This window comes from Python bivittatus, unplaced genomic scaffold, assembly GCF_059951505.1.
Source record: "Python bivittatus isolate LINGU-HERP-01145 unplaced genomic scaffold, Pbiv_v1 ctg000700_np1212, whole genome shotgun sequence".
NCBI lineage: Eukaryota > Metazoa > Chordata > Lepidosauria > Squamata > Pythonidae > Python > Python bivittatus.
In genome coordinates, this window is record NW_028277098.1 from 15,343,818 (window position 1) to 15,364,250 (window position 20,433).

The 20,433-nt window shown below is 36.0% G+C and overlaps 1 protein-coding gene across 4 annotated transcripts in view; it reads right to left on the reverse strand.

The window, feature by feature from the left end:
* The window catches only part of LOC112543089 (complement factor H-like), a 62,040-nt gene that overhangs the window by 4,263 nt on the left and 37,344 nt on the right, over positions 1 to 20,433 (reverse strand). The window contains exons 11-15 of one of the 4 annotated variants that reach the window (XM_088154383.1): positions 18,576 to 18,758; positions 17,478 to 17,660; positions 15,771 to 15,935; positions 9,339 to 9,509; positions 8,742 to 8,816 (exon numbers count right to left, since the gene is read on the reverse strand). In XM_088154383.1, the coding sequence (XP_088010509.1) occupies positions 8,742 to 8,816; positions 9,339 to 9,509; positions 15,771 to 15,935; positions 17,478 to 17,660; positions 18,576 to 18,758 (777 nt within the window). Of the gene's footprint in view, positions 1 to 8,741; positions 8,817 to 9,338; positions 9,510 to 14,135; positions 14,317 to 15,770; positions 15,936 to 17,477; positions 17,661 to 18,575; positions 18,759 to 20,433 lie in introns of those variants that run through there. The other 3 variants (XM_088154384.1, XM_088154385.1, XM_088154386.1) reach the window with 3 other exon arrangements.

Consider the following 20,433-nt stretch of genomic DNA (forward strand, 5'->3'; position numbering starts at 1 on the left):
AATCATTTTTTCTGTATGTTAAGAATTTAAGATACAGAAAGAATTCAAGATACAGAAAGAATTTAAAGAGGCTATCCCCACTACAGAAATATCTCCTCTCTTGGTTGGATTTAAATTATTTTTGGGGACTTTTAAAGTGTGTTGTATTGGATTTGAAGGATTGAAATAAGAGCATGCAATCTGGAAGTTTTAATGTTTTGTAGGAAGTTTTCTATACTTTTAGAAGACTATCTTTATATTTTATTTTTACTTTTAAAAAGGAAGATTTTTATATAAGTTTTTTTTCATGGAATTGAGACCGATCTATTTTTAGATACTGCGGGAAAGTTTTGGTTTGGCGATTTTCTCAAGTTATAATTGGCTGCAGATTTGACTCTCCCTTGCTTTGTTGCTAGCTGTGAGAAAGTTTTGGTCTGCCAACTTTTCTAAGCTGTGATTGGTTGCTTATTTGCAACCCCCCCCCCCCCTTCACTGTTTGTTGTGGCTATCCAGTTACATTTGCATTTGAGAAATATTACTTTTGGCCACAAGAGAGAGCGAAAGTATTAAATCAGAAATTATTGAAAGGAAGAAAGAGTTTTCCTTTTCTCCTTTTTTTAATTTTTAAGTAAGGGGGAAAGAAGAAGAAATAGAAATAATGGTCACCAGAAAGCATATAAGTTGTGGATCTGGTGAACTTGACTGGATGAAAGGCATGTTTGAAGAATATACTCTTAAAATCACACAAACCGTTATCCAAAATGTTAACCAAATATTTGACTTCAGATTTGCTGATCTTGACCAAAAATTGGACAAAATTGAAAAGGAACTGGAAGAAGGAAACAAAAAAGTTAATGACAGAGCTGATTCATTGGAAAGTGAAAGGGACAAAGAGTTGGATAAAGCTGCATTACTGGAACTGAGAGATAAAGAATTTTGTTTAAGGTCCAGGGAAATTCCTGAGATTAAAGAAGTAAACTTAATTAATATGATGGATGAAATAGATGGATGAAAATTCTGTGTATAAATTCTAAGTATGCAATTGTATATGGTAAACCAAGAGATGTGTTGGTCTTCCAAGTACACTTTGATTCTAAACTTAACACAAAAATGTGGATTTAACTGTGCCTAAAGAAATACCAGTAAGGATTTTAAGGAAGGGAAAGGATTATGCTGTTTTGACAGATGTTTGGAAAAAGAATAAAATTCTTTCATCAGGAAAAATTAGAAGGGATAGGGTGAACTAAATTTTAAAATAAAAGAATAGTTAGAGTTAGAAGGCTTTATAACAGTTTACTTATATGCAACTGTTTGAACGTTTTAAGTTGGATAAAAAGAATTATAGATTTGCTAATGAAATAATTTACTTTGAGATGTAACTTTGTATAAATGATGAATATGCTTTTGTTAAAATGTATCAGATGTTGTTATAGATGAATCTGGAAGATGAACAAATCAAGAAAGACAGAAGGACCCACAAGTACCTACAGCAGAAGAATGGACTATTAAACTAATGGACTTGGCTCAAATGGTGAAATTAACAGCATTAATAAGCGATAATATAGTTTCTAAATTTGTCTCCTCTTGGCAACTCTTCTTAGATTATGTGCTTATGTGGGAAAAAATGAAAGTTTTGATTGGTTTTAATAATTAGGTGGTTTGTGTTGATAGAAATAATGTGAATCTGGATTAATTAGTAATAAGACATTAACTTTTTCTTGATATATATTTATATCTGTATCGGAAATAGTCAGAAGTCACTTTCCATTTTATCTTTCTATCTATCTTCTCTATTTTAGTTTTGTCTTTTTTCTTTTAGTTCTATTTTCTATCTTTACTGTATTCTCCGTTCTGTTTTTAATTGTATTTTGTAATATAATATAATAAAGTTCTTATTAAAAAAAAACAAAACCTTTTACATTAAAATCTAGTTGCACCATTTGGGGTTCATTAGTCACGCAAACTCAGGCTTTGTATTGTCGTATCCCAAATCTGAAGATGTATAGCAATTCTTTTAACAATCAAATCAGTATTAAAAATTAAAGATACTTAATATCTAATGATCAGTATTAGATATTTTAAAAAGGAATCTTTCATCTAAGAATTTAACATTTGGGGAAGGACAACATGTCCATAGAAGCAATAGACCAGTACCGGTAGTCCTCACTAATTGACCGCAGTTGGGACCAGCAACTCCATTGCTAAGCGACACAATCATAAAGTGAGACATCATGTGACTGTGCCCAACTGAGGTCAGTTCCGGCTCTGGTCATAAAGTGAATCATCCACGGTCATTAAGCGCAATGTCACATGACCACAACTTGTGACTTCCTGCTGGCTTCCCCAGTGATCTTGCTTGTTGAAGCCAGTTGTGAAACTGCAACCATCATAAATTCACGCTGGTTGCCAAATGCTTGAATCACAATTATATGACTGTAGGGACACTGCAATGGCTTAAAGTTCAAGGACTGGTTGTAAATCTCCTTTTACAGCACCATCGTAACTTTGAATGGTCACTGAACAAGCACTTGGTAAGCAAGGACTACCTACATACTTCACCCATTTCATTTTAATACTTCAAGCATATTATAACTGTTTTAGAATAGCCTTCACTTTTAGCTACTAAGTCAGCTGTGTCTCTTATAAGTCTTTATGTTGCTGTTACGTATGGAAATTATATTCTTGGGCTGACATAAAAGTGGAAGGAGAAAATATTGATCAAAGGCACATGAACTTCTTGGTATCCTTAAGACATACATTTTGAGTTTTCTGTTGCAGTTCAGGCAACCAGATAAGAAACTGAAGCAATCCCCCACAAGAAAGTGAATTTGCTTTTAGCCACTTTTAATAGAATTTCAGCTGAAGCTATTAATATTGGATACCACTAAAATATGAGCCAAGAAACAACATGCTTTGAAATGAACCATTGCCATTTTAAATCTAATGACTCTGGATTCCAGCATGAAAACAGTTGCATAAAGTAATATTGCCTAGCAGCAAACTCTTGTACAGCTTACAACCCAGAATTTCTCAGGCAACTTCCTAAACAATAAGGAATACATACATTTTGGGAAGCAAATATAATTTTAGTTCCTGTGGCTCCCCATTAGTGCATGAGTTTCAACTCTGGAGATGGAGCTAGTAAACTTGTTTCTCATTGTATTAGTGATTCTTTAAGACAGACCTAGCTTGAGTCTCTGTCTCCCCTTAAGATAAGTATGAAACCATCATCATCATCATCATCATCATCATCATCATCATCATTATTATTATTATTAATATTATTATTATTATTATTATTATATGAGTAATCTACAATTAGATTCACAGTCAAAGACTGGTGAAAACCTAGTAATTCAAGTCCTAACCAAGGAACTACAAATTATTAAGGTAGCATCTGAAGATATAGGCAGTTCTAAGCAGGGCGTTTTTTTGTAAAATTGGGGTGTTCAGGTCTGACTTTAGCGTTAAGTACAGGTCATTCTGACAAAAAAGCTAACAGTCCAGCTAGGAATTATGTCTTAGAGCATTGATGCTCTATGGATTTATTATCACTCATATTCATGTTTTCCATACCTGCTCAGTAAAAGCAGTAAAAAATGTATGTTTCTATTTAACTAGGAAACCTATTTATAGCCTAGTTCCTCTTAATTAAGGACGGAGTGATATTACTCCAGAGCTTTCTGATGTCCATTATTGTCATTCTATAGTAGAGTCTTTTCAACTGATGTCTGTAATTTTAGGAGCTCTATATTTTTAATGTCTTTGCCATTGGGATTATTTGAAGATGAAAAGGGATTTTTTTTACACATTTTTGTTTCCTTTTTTTAAAGATAAAGTTTGATTCTATTGTTGCCTTGTGAGATTGATCTATCTCCTGCAGGGGGAGCTGAATTCTGTAGTCACATTCTTCAATACACAGATACAGGAGGTGGTGCTATAGAACATATTTCATTTTTATCTTTTATCTTTTATCCTTTACTTTTTTCTGTTTACTTCCCGGTAAGGAGCATAGGCTGCCATGTAAAAGCATGCCCCTGGTATTATCATGCAGCAAAACCAAGGCAGGAATCAGGGCTTGAGTATGCAGGCTTTGAGACTTCCAGGCTTTCATCTTATATGCTCAGCCTGTCACCACAATTGTAAATAAAAATGAGTATGTGTATGTTGCTGAACACCTAGGTGTGATAAGGATACTTTCAGGGAAACACGTGGTTATTAGGTTCATCAAGGTTAGCCTTATGAATTCTCTTCTCATGTACTAATCCAGTCAAGAATGGACTTCACTACTGATGTGCCAATCAAGTTAACATCAAGCATTTTGAAATAATATTTACATACTCTGGCCTTCCGCAAGCTGAGAAAGACTTTCTTTAAAGCTAGACATAACATCCTCCCTTCTGCATTGCTGTAAGGCAGGTAGCTAAAATTCCATTTGTATCTCTGCCCATGTGTTGCTAATGAGATAAAAACAATTAGCCATGTCCTACTACACTGTAGAGTTTACAGGGCCATTTGGATCAAGGTTATTTCACCCCTAGTATGCAACCTGAAAGATTGGGCTAGCACCTGGTGAAGTTCCTTTTAGAAGATCTGAAACCCTACATCACTCACTCAGTACCTAAGCTTTGTCTTACTGCAATGGAAATCAGAGAAAAGCTGGTACAGGAATGCCTTTCTGGGGTGTTTTCTTTTAATTTCCTTGTGTTGCAGTTTTATGGATTATGGTTTATATTGTTAAATACGATCTTCTTGCTTTTAGGAACTATTTTGCAATAGTTTTTGGTTCATTGTGCTCTAGGCTTATAGATTATAGTTTTAAGGTTAAAAATACTATGTTCCTGAAAATAACTTTATCTTTAAGATACACTTTCAGTATCCTAATAGGGCCAGATAATGTGGCTCATGTAGAATTAAGAGAAAAAGAATTTTGTTTAAGATCAAGAGCAGTGCCAGAAAAGTCTGATGAAGGTAATAGACAGAAAGCTGTGGAGTCCTAATCAAAATTATTGGACTGGGATGAAGAAGATATGGAAGCAAAGTTGGACAAAATGTACAGAATTAATACATTCACATTCACATTAATATGAGAAAAATCCCAAGGGATATATTGGTGTACTTTGTATGAAAGAAGACACGGGACCAGGTCCTTCAATGACATTGCAATCACAAATTACAGGTTAACAACACAGATGTAATAGAGTTGAAAGAGATACCAATTAGAATATTATAAGAAAGAAAGAAATATAACTATCTGACAGATAAACATAAGCAAAACAGAATGCCATTTCACTGGGACAAATTGGAAGGAAGAATCCTGACATTCAGCCAACAGAGGTACAGGCTGAACTTTGTCCAAAGGGGAAGAGATTTTAATGAAAAGTTTAAAGAGGATCTGGAAAAACTACAATGAGGACAAGAGATGCAACACAAAGATCAAGAGGGATAAGCACAACAGGAAGATGAGACTGAGACTACATTCTTAGGTGCCACAGGACTCAATTTTTCCAAATTTGGAATACAGACATGGATTTATGATGCCTGACATGGAATATAAATGGAGCTAATGCTCCTCAAAAAATAAAAAAGATCTTTCATTATTTGCAAAAAATTAAAACAAGATGTGATTTGCCTACAAGAAACATGGTAAGAAAGAAGGACAAAAAGTATTTGATCCATAAAAGTTTGGGACAAGAATCTGTATACACAGGAACAACTAAGAAGAATAGATGTGTTCTGTATCTAAATCCATAGTTGCAACCAAAGTTGATATTAAATTATGAACAAGGCAGATATATAGCTGTAATTAAATGAAAATTTTGCTAGTAGAACTATGTGCAACAAATGACAAAAGAGCTGTTTTTTAAAAGGACATTTAAAAATTAATGGAGATGACATATGAACATTGGAGTCTTTTAGGTGACTGGAATGGAGTGGTTGGCCTACAAAAAGACAAAACTTCTGTGAAAGAACCTAACGCCAGGCAAACTTCCGAGAATGTTTTTTTTTTTAATGATATAGGATTTGGAACTTATTGATATATGGAGACATGGAAATTCTAGAGAATGTAACATATTTTTCTGAAAAAAACATAGTTCTTTTTCAAGAACAGATATGTTATTGATTTCAAAGAATTTATCTACATATACTAATAAAAGAGATATAGTACCAACATGCAAGAAAAAAAAACATATCGATGGAGATTAAATGAAACTATATTACAGAAAGAATCAATACTTGAGGACTGTAAGAAAGAATTGAAGGGATTTTTCAAAATCAGTCTGAATAAAGATACAGAAATAATAGTCTGGGATGGAAGTAAGGCATTTATGGGAGGTCAATTTATATTATAGAACTCCAAATTGAAAAAAACAAAGAGAGGAAAAGATGCAAAAGATTTTAGCAGAGATACACAGCAAGGAAGGTGAATAAAAATGTACACCAGGAAGAAAAGGCATTTTACAACAAATTATGCTTTTATAAAGTCAACTTTCTATACTGATGGTTAAGGAAATGGAAATAAAAATGAATTTTGCTAAACAAAAGAATGTTGAGTCACCAAATAAACCAGGGAAATGGTTGGTATATAAGTTGAGGGGAAAAAGGAGAAAAATGATATTAAAACTGCAAAAAATGGAATGCCATGGTAACAGATCATGTAACAATGCAAATAATTTTTCAAAAATGTTACACAAAATTATATAAAAGTGAACAGATCTCAGATGAGAAGGTGGATGAATTCTTAAAGAAATCTAAGCTTCCAAAAATAACAGAGAAACAAAAGAAGATGATGAACAAGGAGACTTTTTATAATCTCTGGTGGACTTGTAAAAAAGCTAAAACATTTTGGAATCATATACATATCTTAGTTTAGAAGATTTTAAAGATTAATATACAATCAAAACCAGAGACTTTTCTTTTGGGTTTGATGGACAAACAGCTGGAAAAAAACCATGGAACTTTGTTTTATGTATGATAACAGCAGCAAGGCTTTTATATGCACAAGGGTGGAAAGACTTGACATTACCTACAATGGAAGAATGGATGGTGAAGTTGATGGAATTGGATGGAATGGCAAAGCTGGCAGCTTTGATTAGAGAAAAGACATCAAGTAATTTTAATGCTAATTGGAAACCTTTTTTGGACTTTTTGTGTGAAACAGAAAAAAATGAATTATGTTGTTTGTATGTGATGAGTAGAAACAATATTAGAACATAACTTCCATTTTTTCTATTGTCTTATTTCTAGTTTAGTATAAATTGTTACTTATATCTGTTGTGAGGAAGGTTGGAAGTCATTCTTTCTTCCATTTTTTCTTTTTTGGTTTCTGCATTTTTGACTTTGTTCTCTCTGTCTTTTTAAATCTTTTTCTTATTCTTTTCCTTTAATGTTAGGTTTTTTTTTTTTCGTTTTTACTGCGTTTATTCTAACATCTAATAAAGTTATTTAAGAAAAGAAAAAATGATGAATGGTCCTATAACAATATGAGAAGTCTCTGAAGCAACCAAAAAAAAAAAACTAAAATGGGGGAAGCACCAGGACCAGATGGCTTACTGGCATCCTACTATAAATGTTTTGAAGAACCCGTACGAGGGATGATGAACACTATTTTAGAAAAAGGATTGATATCAGAAAGTTAGAAAGGAGCAAATATTGCTTTAATATATATAGAAGGTCAGGCTCCTACTTTTTCAAAAAATTATAGACTAATTTCTTTGCTGAATAATGATTATGAAATATTTACTATGATCTTCACAGAAAGACTGAAAGGTGTCTTGCAAGATTTCATACATAAAGATCTATGTGGTTTTTTACCTAAAAGACAATGGAGAGACAACATAAGGAACATTATAAACATTATAAAATATTTAGAACAGCACAGTGAAAAACAAGCTGTGCTAATATTCCTTGATGTCAAGAAAGCTTTTGATAATCTAAACTGTTGAATAGAAGGTTGGAAGTCCTATTTCCCAACTTTAGTTTTTCTTTTCTTTTTCTTTCTTTTCTTGCACCTTTTTTTTTCTTTTTTTTTATATTCAATCTCTTTATTTAGATTTGTCTTTTATCTTATGTAAAATATTACTAGATAGATAGATAGATAGATAGATAGATAGATAGATAGATAGATAGATAGATAGATAGATAGGCTGAATAGTGTAGTGGTTAGAGGGCCGCCCTTTGATGCCTATTGACACTCTCCATCTATTCTCTGGAGTGCTAAAGTGAGGCCTTTAGGAAAGATAATCTTTGAAGCTGATCCACTCAGTCAGTGACATTTCTTTTTCAGATTCACCTTGAAAAATTGGGCTTCTTTGCTGAACGACAGAGAGGTGGTGTGGTTGTATGATGTGCAAATGACTTCTTCTGAAACCTTTTTAAATTGTGAATAAGTGTAAGAGTGCCTTTGAAGTCAGAACCCTGCTCTGACAACAACAGTTCTGAAAGTTTGCAGGATGTTTCATTTGAGATTATTGTTTGAGGCCATATATCTGACATTTTTGAGATGTGTGGCTTCTCAGTATTTATACAAAGCCACTGAGTTCCTTGTTTATGCATCTTCCTTGCATAATTTCAAACAACAGTGTAAGACTGAAAAAAAATGGATGGACAACTTTTTCTTAGAACTACAATCTATCCTTGACATCTAAATGGAAGGAAATACTATTTCTTATCTTTGCAAACAGGTGGTTTAGACCATTTCCTTTCCCACATTTTACAGAATTTAACTAATTTCAAAACCTGAACAGCAAAGATACTTTTACCAGGAAAAAACACTGTGTGGTTACCAATTTTTACTATGCCATTGTCAATTTGAGGAGGAGGGTTACATCGTAAACCTAGAAATGGGGAACACAAGAAGGTTTGTTAATTAAAGAAATCAAATATCATAAAGAAAATTCTATTGTATCTGTATAGCAAATCTCTATCTTTCAATGACAGACCTTTTAGAAAAAAAATTCCCTATGCCAAAAAAACCCTACGGGAGAGGCAGTTGGGAGAGGCTCAAGATGCTGCCAGCTGTTCCATCCTAAGCCCCTCCCTCTTGGTCATGTGATCCAGAGCGGGGCATATGAAATAGAAACAGGGCAGAGTCAAAACACACATAAAGCGTGGCAGTACCTATACACCAACCCTGATCCGACTCTCACAGCAACACACACAGAGGCAACAGGCAACCTGATTAGTCCCTTGGAGGAGAGTGCACACATACAGCCAGAGGCCATTGCTGATAAATGGCCAGGGAAGAATTCCACAAGCCACGCTTTGAATGCTTCCTCTAACTTCTTTCAAACAGCTGTTTACACTTTTTCTGCAATGTCCAGTTTCTCTAAAGTGAAGGCAAAACTAAGCATACAAACCAAGACAGCGTGGAGGTGTTTGCCAGTTTCCATCTTCACACTTTATTTTTTGTGGCCCATGAAGACGGAAATGTTCTTCACACCTGAAGCTGATTTCTTCTCCGCTCCTGTAGATTCTCATCTCGGCGATATTGATGGCATTGGGAAGCTGAGGTGGTGGAGGGCAGGTTTCTTTAACAAAAACATCTTACAATTAGAGCTTGATTAGGTAGGTAAGGGTTAGAGCTAGGGCTGAACATTGTTAATTCTATTTTTAAAAAGTTTTTCTCCCAAGTTTGATCCCTGATGTGGTCCAGACTCTTCTTAGATAATTGTAGTTGTGATGATCTAAATAGTTCTGTACCTTTGTGGTACTGTGACCTCCTGAAATGATATATTTATGTGGATAACAACAGTAAAGGAACAAGCAGTCTTCAAGGAACAAGCAACTTCAACAGTAAAGGAACAAGCAGTCAAGAAATACATTGCAGACTAGCACTTGGTAGAGTAGCCATGAAGGCCTTGGAAAAAATACTCAAATGCTGTGATGTGACTATATCTGCAACGGTCAAAATCATGCAAGCCATAGGTTGATGTAGAGTTTAAAAATCATGATATCAGAAGTGCCATACTGAGAGTATAGAATAGATACAAACCCAGGGTGTGCCCAAAAAAATGCCTTTGTGGATCTCAGCACAAGAAGCATTTCATAGAAAAGAAAGAGCAGGCAAAGAAAAATGACATTTTGAGATTTGTTAGGACCAGAACACAGACAATATAAGATGAAGTCAAAAGATGAATTGCTTGCAGAAGGATTTAGTTTCCAATGGTTTTTAAATGTGCGGCTAAGAGAAAGATTTAAATTACACAAAAGAACATTTGGAACTGAACAACATAAGACAGAATTTGAAACTGAGTTATGTGCAAATGACGAACATGGAACTGCTAAAATGTATAAGGTTTTACTGAAATTTTAAATGGAAGAAAAACAAGTTAAAGAATGTATGATAAAATGGGCTAAGAACAGATGGATCAGTGGGAAAATAGGTGGCTGGAAGGACTGAAATTCTCATTCTGTAAAAATTCTCTTTAATTTTTACAGAATGATGTACCATTAGTATATGGCCCCAGAAAAAATTTCTAGAATGTATAAAGGTACTTCAAATCTATCTTGGAAATGTGGAAAACCTGAAGGGTCATTTTATCATGCTTGGTGGATTTGTAAAAAAGCTACAGAATTTTGAGTTCAAATACACACCATGATACAAAGAATTTTAAAGACTAATATTGAACTGAAACCAGAACTTTTCTTGCTGGGACTATTGGATAGAGAACTAGAAAAGACTTACAGACAATTGTTTTTGTACATGGTAACTGCAGCAAGACTAGTATATGCACAAAGATGGAAAGACTCTGAAAGACCCACAATGGAAGAATGATTGGTAAAGATGGCAAAACTGACTTGTTTGATTAGGGAAAAGACAATAACTACGTTTGCCAGTGACTGGAAACTCTTTGCAGACTTTTTGTTGACAACAGAAAAAATGAACTTGTGATTTATGGGTTTCATGATTAGAAAGGAAGAAGGGAGCCATGATTTAACCTTAGAGAGAGAAGATAAAAAATAAGTGCATTTATAATTGCCGAAAGAAAATATTGGAAGCCACTCCTTTATATCTTTTTCTTTCTTTCTTTTTTTTCTTTTTGGTCTTTTTTCTTTTTATTTCTTTCCTATTTACTTATCACTTTCCTTTTGCTTTTATACACCTTCCTTTTTGTTTAAATTGGTATTGTTTTTACTTTGGAAAAACTTTAATAAAAAAATTTAAAAGAAAGAATTGTGCAAGCCATGGCATTTCCTGTGACACTCTATAGAAGTGGAAGTTGGACTTTAAAGAAGCAAGATAGGAAGAGTATCGAAACTTTGAGCTTTGGTGTTGGAGAAGACTCCTGAGAATACCACGCACAGCCAGGAAAACAAACCGATGGATCATTGAGCAAGTCAGCTGAGATCTCTCACTCAAGGCACAAATAACCAAGATCAAATTATCCTACTTTGGACACATTATACTGTATGGCACCTTTTATTTCCCAAGTTCCAATAAAGCCAGATAAAGAGACTTGAGACGAGGCTTCTTTAAGATAACAGATGTATATTGATCAAGACACAGCTGGGTGACTCCAATCAACACCCGTTAGAAAGGAATGTTGAAGGAATCACACCTCACAAAGCAAGCATCAGAGCTTTATAGACATCCATTAATGTATGCAGGTGATACATTCCCCTATATCCATACATGGGGTTTTGGGGATGGTCTAAGGAGGGGTTGAGGTGATCCCTGAAAGTTGAATCTAAGTTTAACTTTTTTTCCTTCTTATCTATCCTTTGGAATCCCAAACCTTTCTCTCCGGACATCGGCCTAACACCAGCCTGGTATGGAATTAATTTATGGCTACAGGCCTCTGGTTAATTGCTTTTAAGGGAGATGGGGTAGGAGAATGGTGTGCTCTTTATAAAGTAAGTTAACCCTTTAGAATAGAGTGCACTCTTACAGGTATAGTTATACATTATGTGAAACATATCTATATCTCTATAAAATATATATAGAATATAAAACTGTGTACTAAAATAATGCCCTTCAATACAAAGACCCAGCTCTCTGGAGAAGGAGGTAACTGCAGGGAAAGGTGGGAGGAAAGAGAAGGAAAGAACAACCAGCAGCAAGGTGGATGGACTCAGTTACAATGGTGATGAGTGCACCTTTCAGAGTGCTGATAATACCATACAGGGTGGGGATAGATTGTCATGGAAAAAATCTATCTATGTAGTCACTAGGAGTCAAAAATGCCTTGATGGCACTTAATCAGTTAAGCAGTCATGTATGGAACTAATGATTTCACTGAGCTTAGGGTTAGGCTAGAAAAAAATATGCAACTTAGTTTTGATAAAAACAGTGAGATAGGGGATGACAAATTTGAAATATAAATAAATAAAATAATTAAATTTTAACATATTCCTCACTGGGATCCTCAGATTTTGTGGTACAACTACCCACAGTGGATTTGTGCAGGAAAAGTGGGGAACAAAGCTCAGAGTGAGTTTTAACATGGTCCAGCCTTGACTGCATAAGTCTGATCAGGCATTTTTTTTAACACCCCTTCAGAGTTGCTCATTACTCCTGGGGGCGGGGGGGGGGGTCCAGACTCACACTTTGAGAACCTCTGTCCAAGATAATTGTAAACAATAAAAAGGACCAAAATCAGCTGTAAACCCACAACCAAAACAAAGAACTCAGTTATACTGTTGCAGGATTGTCAATAGATTTCAAGACAGAATTCTTCATGAATGGAACACTTTAAAGCTTGTAAATCTTTGAATAAAGCTACTCAGTAGTATCTCATTTCTATTCCACCCAATGAGGACAAATCCTGAATATTTTCTTACCAGGTCTTCAGTGCCAAATTTGTTTCTTGGCAACAGCTACTGAGAATTTCTTGGTCACAGTGAGATTGAAATTCTAACTATATTTGGATGATACAATTATCAGGGCTTATTTTAGTCTGGGATGTAAGAAAAAAATTGCTTCAGCCGGTTGGTAAATGACTGGGTGGTAGAGCTGGCAAGTAGTCTCTGTGGCTCCCTTCAAATTTTGGTGGCTTTCCATACATTTGACTATGACATTCTTGTCTCTCTGGCAACTGAGGCTTGGATAAACTCTTTGTGATGGTTCTCATCTTCCTTGACTGTTGATGTCCCCAAGTGACGCTTGGGAAGTAATTTTGGACATCACAGGCATTGGACTCTGCGGACCCACCTACTTTGGAATGAACCCATAAGCTTTAATTGGCCCAAATGCAGATAGGCTCCCTCCCGGTTTTTCAGAATTTTGGAAAAGAATTAAGACATGACTTGTAATCTGAACATTTAAAATGTTTCAAATTTTATTTTAAATGCTATGGTAATTTACAGTACTGTGCAAAAGCTTTAGGCAGGTGTGAAAAAATGCTGTAAATTAAGAATGCTTTCAAAAATACATATTGATAAACAAAAACATATGTTTATGTTTATCAATTTACAAAATACAAAGTGAGTGAACAGAAGAGAAATCTAAATCAAATCAATATTTGGTGTGACTACCCTTTGGCTTCAAACCAGCATCAGTTCTTACACTTTCACACTTTGTACACTTGCACAAAGTCAGGGATCTTGTAGGATTAGAGTCAGGTGTATAATTAATCAATTATACCAAGCAGGTACTAATGATCATCAATTTCATATGTAGGTTGAAACACAGTCATGAACTGAAACAGAAACAGCTGTGTAGGAGGCTTAAAACTGGGTGAGGAACACCAAACTCTGCTACTAAGGTGAGGTTGTGGAAGACAGTTTCATGTCACAGGTCATACACCATGGCAAGACTGAGCACAGCAACAAGACACAACATAGTTATATTGCATCAGCAAGGTCTCTCCCAGGCAAAAATTTCAAAGCAGACTGGGGTTTCAAGATGTGCTGTTCAAGCTCTTTTGAAAAAGCACAAAGAAACGGGCAATGTTGAGGACCGTAGACACAGTGGTTGGCCAAGGAAACTTAATGCAGCAGATGGAAGACACATCATGTTTACTTCCCTTCAACATCGGAAGATGTCCAGCAGTGCCATCAGCACAGAACTGGCAGAAACCAGTGGGACCCAAGTACACCCATCTACTGTCCGGAGAGGTCTGGCCAGAAGTGGTCTTCATGGAAGAATTGCAGCCAAAAAGCCATACCTCCGACGTGGAAACAAGGCTAAGCGACTCAACTATGCACAAAAACATAGGAACTGGGGTGCAGAAAAATGGTAGCAGGTGCTCTGGACTGATGAGTCCAAATTTGAAAGATTTGGCTGTAGCAGGAGGCAGTTTGTTCACCAATGGGCTGGAGAGTGGTACAAGAATGAGTGTCTGCAGGCAACAGTGAAGCATGGTGGAGGTTCCTTGCAAGTTTGGAGCTGCATTTCTGCAAATAGAGTTGGAGATTTGGTCAGGATCAATGGTGTCCTCAATGCTGAGAAATACAGGCAGGTACTTATCCATCATGCCATACCATCAGGGAGGTGTGTGATTGGACCCAAATTTATTCTGCAGCAGGACAACGACCCCAAACATACAGCCAATGTCATTAAAAACTATCTTCAGCATCAAGAAGAACAAGGAGTCCTGGAAGTGATGGTTTGGCCCCCACAGAGCCCTGATCTCAACATCATCGAGTCTGTCTGGATTACAGAAGGATTAGACAGAAGGATTTGAGGCAGCCTACATCCACAGGAGATCTGTGGTTATTTCTCCAAGATGTTTGGAACAACCTACTTGCCGAGTTCCTTCAAAAACTGTGTGCAAGTGTACCTAGAAGAATTGATGCTGTTTTGAAGGCAGAGGGTGGTCACACCAAATATCGATTTGATTTGGATTTCTCTTCTGTTTGCTCACTTTGCATTTTGTGAATTGATAAACATAAACAATTACAATATATATTTTTGAAAGCATTCTTAATTTATAGCATTTTTTCACACCTGCCTAAAACTTTTACACAGTACTGTATTTCTTATTGATGTATATATTTTTAAAATGTACTATAAACTGTGACATTTGGGCAAGAACCAAATATATGTACTCCTCATATATGAATAAATAAATAGAAACAAGTTACTTTTTTCCCTTAATGAAGATATTTTCAAATGAACTGGGAGTAATATATTAGTTCAACAGTCCTCTTTGTTTGACAGTTCCACTTAAATGGCAGAAGTTTAGAAACCTTTTCCACTGAGATTTTGTAATGTGCCAGGAAAACTGCATGGATGTGTCCATGAAAGTACCAAGAGTCAAAAGTGAATTGATTGTGCAGTTCACACTGAATTTGTATGCTTCTTGTTCTGAACACAATTATATAGCTGTCCAAGACATGAAGATTCAAAGCTAACAAGCTTTACAATGTCACACATGAAATTTTGTCACTAAACCTAGATTGTTGTCCATGGAGGGAGGAGGTGGGAAAAGTATGGAGTCCAATTGAGGCCATCACACTTCTGTAATTTGTGAATCACAATTGAGTTGATCCCGGGGCTGGAGCTCTTACAGTGAAAGAGAGAAAATAGGTGCTAAAGAAGAACCTAGTGACCATAAAGCTAAATGCTGATTTTGTTCCAGTGAAGTTGGGATTGTTTTTTTCCACCTGGCAAAATTGTCTTTGCTTTTGAGATGGATGCATATCATACTGTTCCCTTAAACATCAGATTAGGGAAAGCATGCAAAGCTCATGGGATGCTAATGGGGCTTTTCAGAAGAAACTGTCTGCTATCAAAAGATATTATGTAGGAAGACACTCCTGAGGTGTGTCCCACTTTTCCTTTTGGTGATGATTAATGTCATCCTACTGAAGAAACCATGAACTTGTACATAGCATGCAAATGATACCTTTACATAGTGGTTCGGGAACCCATAATCCATCAACGCATTTTGTTTCATGTAGATTGGCACCACAGCGGTAGGTTGCAGACGTGTTGGTCTTAAACTGCTTTGAAAGTAGAACGGCTGGTTCAAAAACTGCATTCCTTGGACGAGTACATTTTCGTGGATTAACTAACAATTCAGATATTATTATATAAGTATTTGCATAATAAATCTATTATTCTTTTCTTTATTTATATAATAAATCCCTTATTCTTCCTCTAGGATATCTGACTTCATATTCCAAGTTCATCTACCACATACATGCTGATGAATTTCTGGTTTATTCATCCGTCCCTACCCTGGATGACACATTGTAGACATCTCTTTCCAACTTCCTAGGTAGGATTTTAGATTTGATGTGCTCCTCAACTTAAACTGGACTTGGATGATTATGTTCACCCTGACAGTCTGAATCCCTCTCCCTTCGGTTTCTACTCTAAATTTCCAGGTTGCCAGTTATAGGCCTCCCCAACAGTAGGGAACATCGGAGTCCAAATCTATGATAGACTGTTTTTAAAGCCATTCAGTGAAAAATTGGAAACTCTCTTTGCATTTAATGAGTATCTATATAATTTGTCAGTTTCTCACTATTGAGATGGCCAAGCTCTTGGTTCACTCCCTGGACTATTATAGCAGTTTGTTGGCTGGATTACACGAGCTCTCATTCTGCCCTTTGATTTATGTCCAGAATGCTGTTGTTTGTACTATATTGAACGTTCCTTATTTTGCTCCTCATCTTTTTATTGCCAGTTGTTATATTGGTTGGGAATTTGAGAACAATAACCAGACGAACTGATGATGGTGAGACATCATGGCCTGCATATGGGCCTACCCAATTCTTTGAAAGACCTTATACCTGTGAGCTTGAATCATTCACACCAGCATCACTTCATTCTACCATGTACTAGAAGAGCCGCATCATGCTTAAGAGTTTTATCAGCTGCCTCCAATTCTTTGGAGGAGATCGACACCAGGATTACCCTTGGAATTAGACCACTTAATAAGCACTTAATATACTTCTTTTTCATGGGTCCTGTAAAAATGCCTTAAAATAAATATGTCATTTGGAAAGTATAGACATCATGCATTATTATATGTTGTTACAACCTGCAGTCACAATAATAAACTTATTACTTATTCACTAGTATCATTATATCGTATGAACCTTTAGAGACTCTTTACATTATAACTGAATGGAATATATTTTTCATTAATTGTTGCTTTATTCTACCTCTACACTGAGCTTAGTTATAAGTACATAATAAAAAAAATCCTCCTATGACTACTGTCCAGTTAACAAATACTGGTAGCTACAAACTGAAAGTGAAAAGGCATTAATTAGTATGAAAATATTTTTGGTATGTCTCATAATTTTTATTCATATGCCCTGCATACTTTTCAAAAGGGATTGCTGACTATGTTCTATATATCCTTCCCACAGTCTTTGAGGACTCCCATTTTAAATAGGGGTCAAACTGGAAACATAATGTGCCCATGGTCCAGGCTGGCATAAACCAGTTCAGTATAACCTGGATCTCCTTGCATCAGCTCCAGTTATTTTTCCCCACTGAATCACACTTCTCAGCAATCATGGTAATAATAAATACTGATGTATTCCAAGACAGGCTTAACATTCATTTCTGTAGGTTTACCCATAACACTCTAGCTTACCAAGACATGATGGTACTTCCCACTGCCCATGAAGACACTTGGCTGGGTTGGTCCCAATAATGGTATAATGTGGTTGGCATTGGTATTCCACAGTTTCACCGTGCAGGTATGTGGATAATGACTTAACACTGACAGCAGTCCCCTTTGTAATACTTGGAGGTAGTCCACAAGTTTTTACTTCCTCTGTGGAAAGCAGAGGAAAAAGGTATTATTGGATAAAAGTATTAATTCTTTAGCTTCTTCCAAACTATCTATCCCCCAGTTTTGTATTCCTATGGTAACTCCATTATAAAAAAAATAATAAAGGTCAGTGGTTTTTTTTATTATTATTTTTGCTACAGGCTTTTCATATCTATTACAGAAAAAACTGATTAAATGAGATATGTGTAATTGGCAAACATACATTGACTTTCGCATTGCAGCCTACAACCCTCAGCTTGTACTATATTATCATAACTTACATAATTTTATTCCTAATTATTTGAGTAATTTGGTATAATTATTTTGTCAAGTTTTTATTTAATTTGCAACTTTGGACTCTCAAGACATATAATGATATTTTAACAGGAGTTGATAAACCAGCTAGCAAATTAAGCCAACACTCATTTGACTTCAGTACTCCTTCCCAAATTTTCAGCATATCATGTCATCTCTAGCAATGCATTGTTCTACCCTTTATACTGATGTAGCAATGGAAAAAACCGGAAGGAGAATGGCATCTCTCAATTTCTATTTCATGTTGCAGGCACCAAGGACTCAAACACTAGCACTGAACCCAGGGATCAATTTATGAGATGATTAGGATTAATCAGAATAATTTAATTCCTTTATAATTTTATTAGTGTCCTGAGCCTGCTAAGATGTACTGGATTTAGAGATTTATTAAACACTGGCAAGGAATCTTACCTCTTCCATTATTATGCTACTAATAAATTGGAATTAATTATGGAGGAAGATTCCAGTTTGCACGTCAAGGAACATCTCCTCCCCCCCTCCGCTCCAGCTAAGTACAAGAAAAGAAACCACCCTGTTACATGTACAAGCCTATCTGCTCCTATTTCTTCTTGTGAACACACCTGTCAGGCAGTTGCAGCTTACCTGTGCATGACGGTAAGGGTGCCCATTCACCATCCACACACTCTATGAATTTTGATCCATAAGGTGCAAATGAGATCTCACACTGAACTTCCAATGTATCACCATGCTGATATACTTGCTTGAGCTCACCAGTAACCATGCCATGTAAAATGCTGGGTGGTGCCTGACAAGTTTGAACATTTTCTAGAAAACAGAAAATATAACTCTCATTTTGAGTGTTTACTCAAAGTCCCACAGGCATATACCTGAATTGTCCTTATGATTAAACTCTATTACAACTATTACAACAACCACAGGAACAAAAGCAATATTTTATTAATATATTTTATTTTTTATTTTAATAATACTTTATTTATTAATAAAATTTTATTAATACTACTCACTTTCACTCATGCCCTAGTCACCTCCTGTTTGGATTTCTGTAATGTGCTCTACATGGGGTTGCCCTAGAAGAGTATCTGGAAGCTTCAGCTGGTGCAAAATGCAGCAGAGCAGGCAGTTATAAGTGCCGCTAGGATGGTACTTGTTATACCTCTGCTCTGCAAGCTGCATTAGTTGCCACTTTGCTTCCGGGTCCAATTCAAGGTGCTGATTTTGATCTTTAAAGCCCTTCATGGCATGGGGCTGGGTAACCTGAGGGACCGCCTCTCCCTGATTACATCTGCCTGTCCCATTGGGTCTGGCAGAGAAGGCATGCTGAGGTTCCCGTCTGCCAGGGAATTACATTTGGCAGGTCCCAGGAGATGGGCCTTCTCTGCTGTGGCACCCACCTTGTGGAATCTTCTCCCCCTAGAAGTGAGATTAGCTCCATCCCTCTTAACATGCTGATATACTTCCTTAAGCTCACCAGTAACCGTGCTGGGTGATGCTGGGTGATGCCTGACAAATTTTAACATTTTCTAGAAAAAAGAAAATATCCCTCTCATTTTGAGTGTTTAATCAAAGTCCCACAGGGATATACTTGAATATCATTATCCTTGTTATTAAACTCTATTCCAACTATTACAAGAATCACAGGGGAAAAAAAACAATATGCTCAGATATCCAAGGAATAAACTTGATATAAACATAAATAAATAGATTTTAGTGTGTTATTGGTATCTGCTACTCATTCACCCCTCCACCCCCCACAATTAAAAATATGTGGATTAAATTTGCAAGTCTTTCAAAGAGATATAAAGTTGTAATAATAGGGAGAAACTCTCTCAGGCATGGTCACTTCAGCAAAGCTTAGATATGACTTTCCAACAATTGTCTTCTTCAGAGGATGTGGGAAGTTACAAGAGGATCAATTATGCTGACTTGGTACCAAACAAGAGGGGAAAAAACAGTGAAAGAATGAACAGGGGAATGAACAATAAATGGAAACACCAGAAACATTGGGGGAAAGTGATATTAAGAGCCAAGTCCATAATTTTAAGAAAAAGGGAAGCTCAACATAGTCAAAGGTATATCTTAAACTTCAAGTAAGGAATACCAAGAGGGCCAGTTGTCTAAATCTCTGAGCAAACACAACTACTGTATCTCCCTGAGATTAAATACTGAAGGAAACTCAGAAATAAATAGCTTTTGTTCTTGACTCTTCCCAGGTGCAGACCTAGTTGGAAGAAGAAGAAAGAAGAAGCTAAGCCCACTCTGAGTTTTTATGAAGTTTCTCAGAATTCAGAGAGAAAATTCTTATGCAGCCCAACTTCTAGAGGCAGTAAGACTTTCCCTCTGTGTGTGTGTGTGTGTGTGTCTGTGTGTATGTCTTTGTCCTTTATATATATGCTCAAATTCTTGCCCAAGGACAGTTCCAGACCAGCAGCAAGTAATCAGTTTTCAAGGGCATGTTACCAAATTGCGACCTCCAAGACAC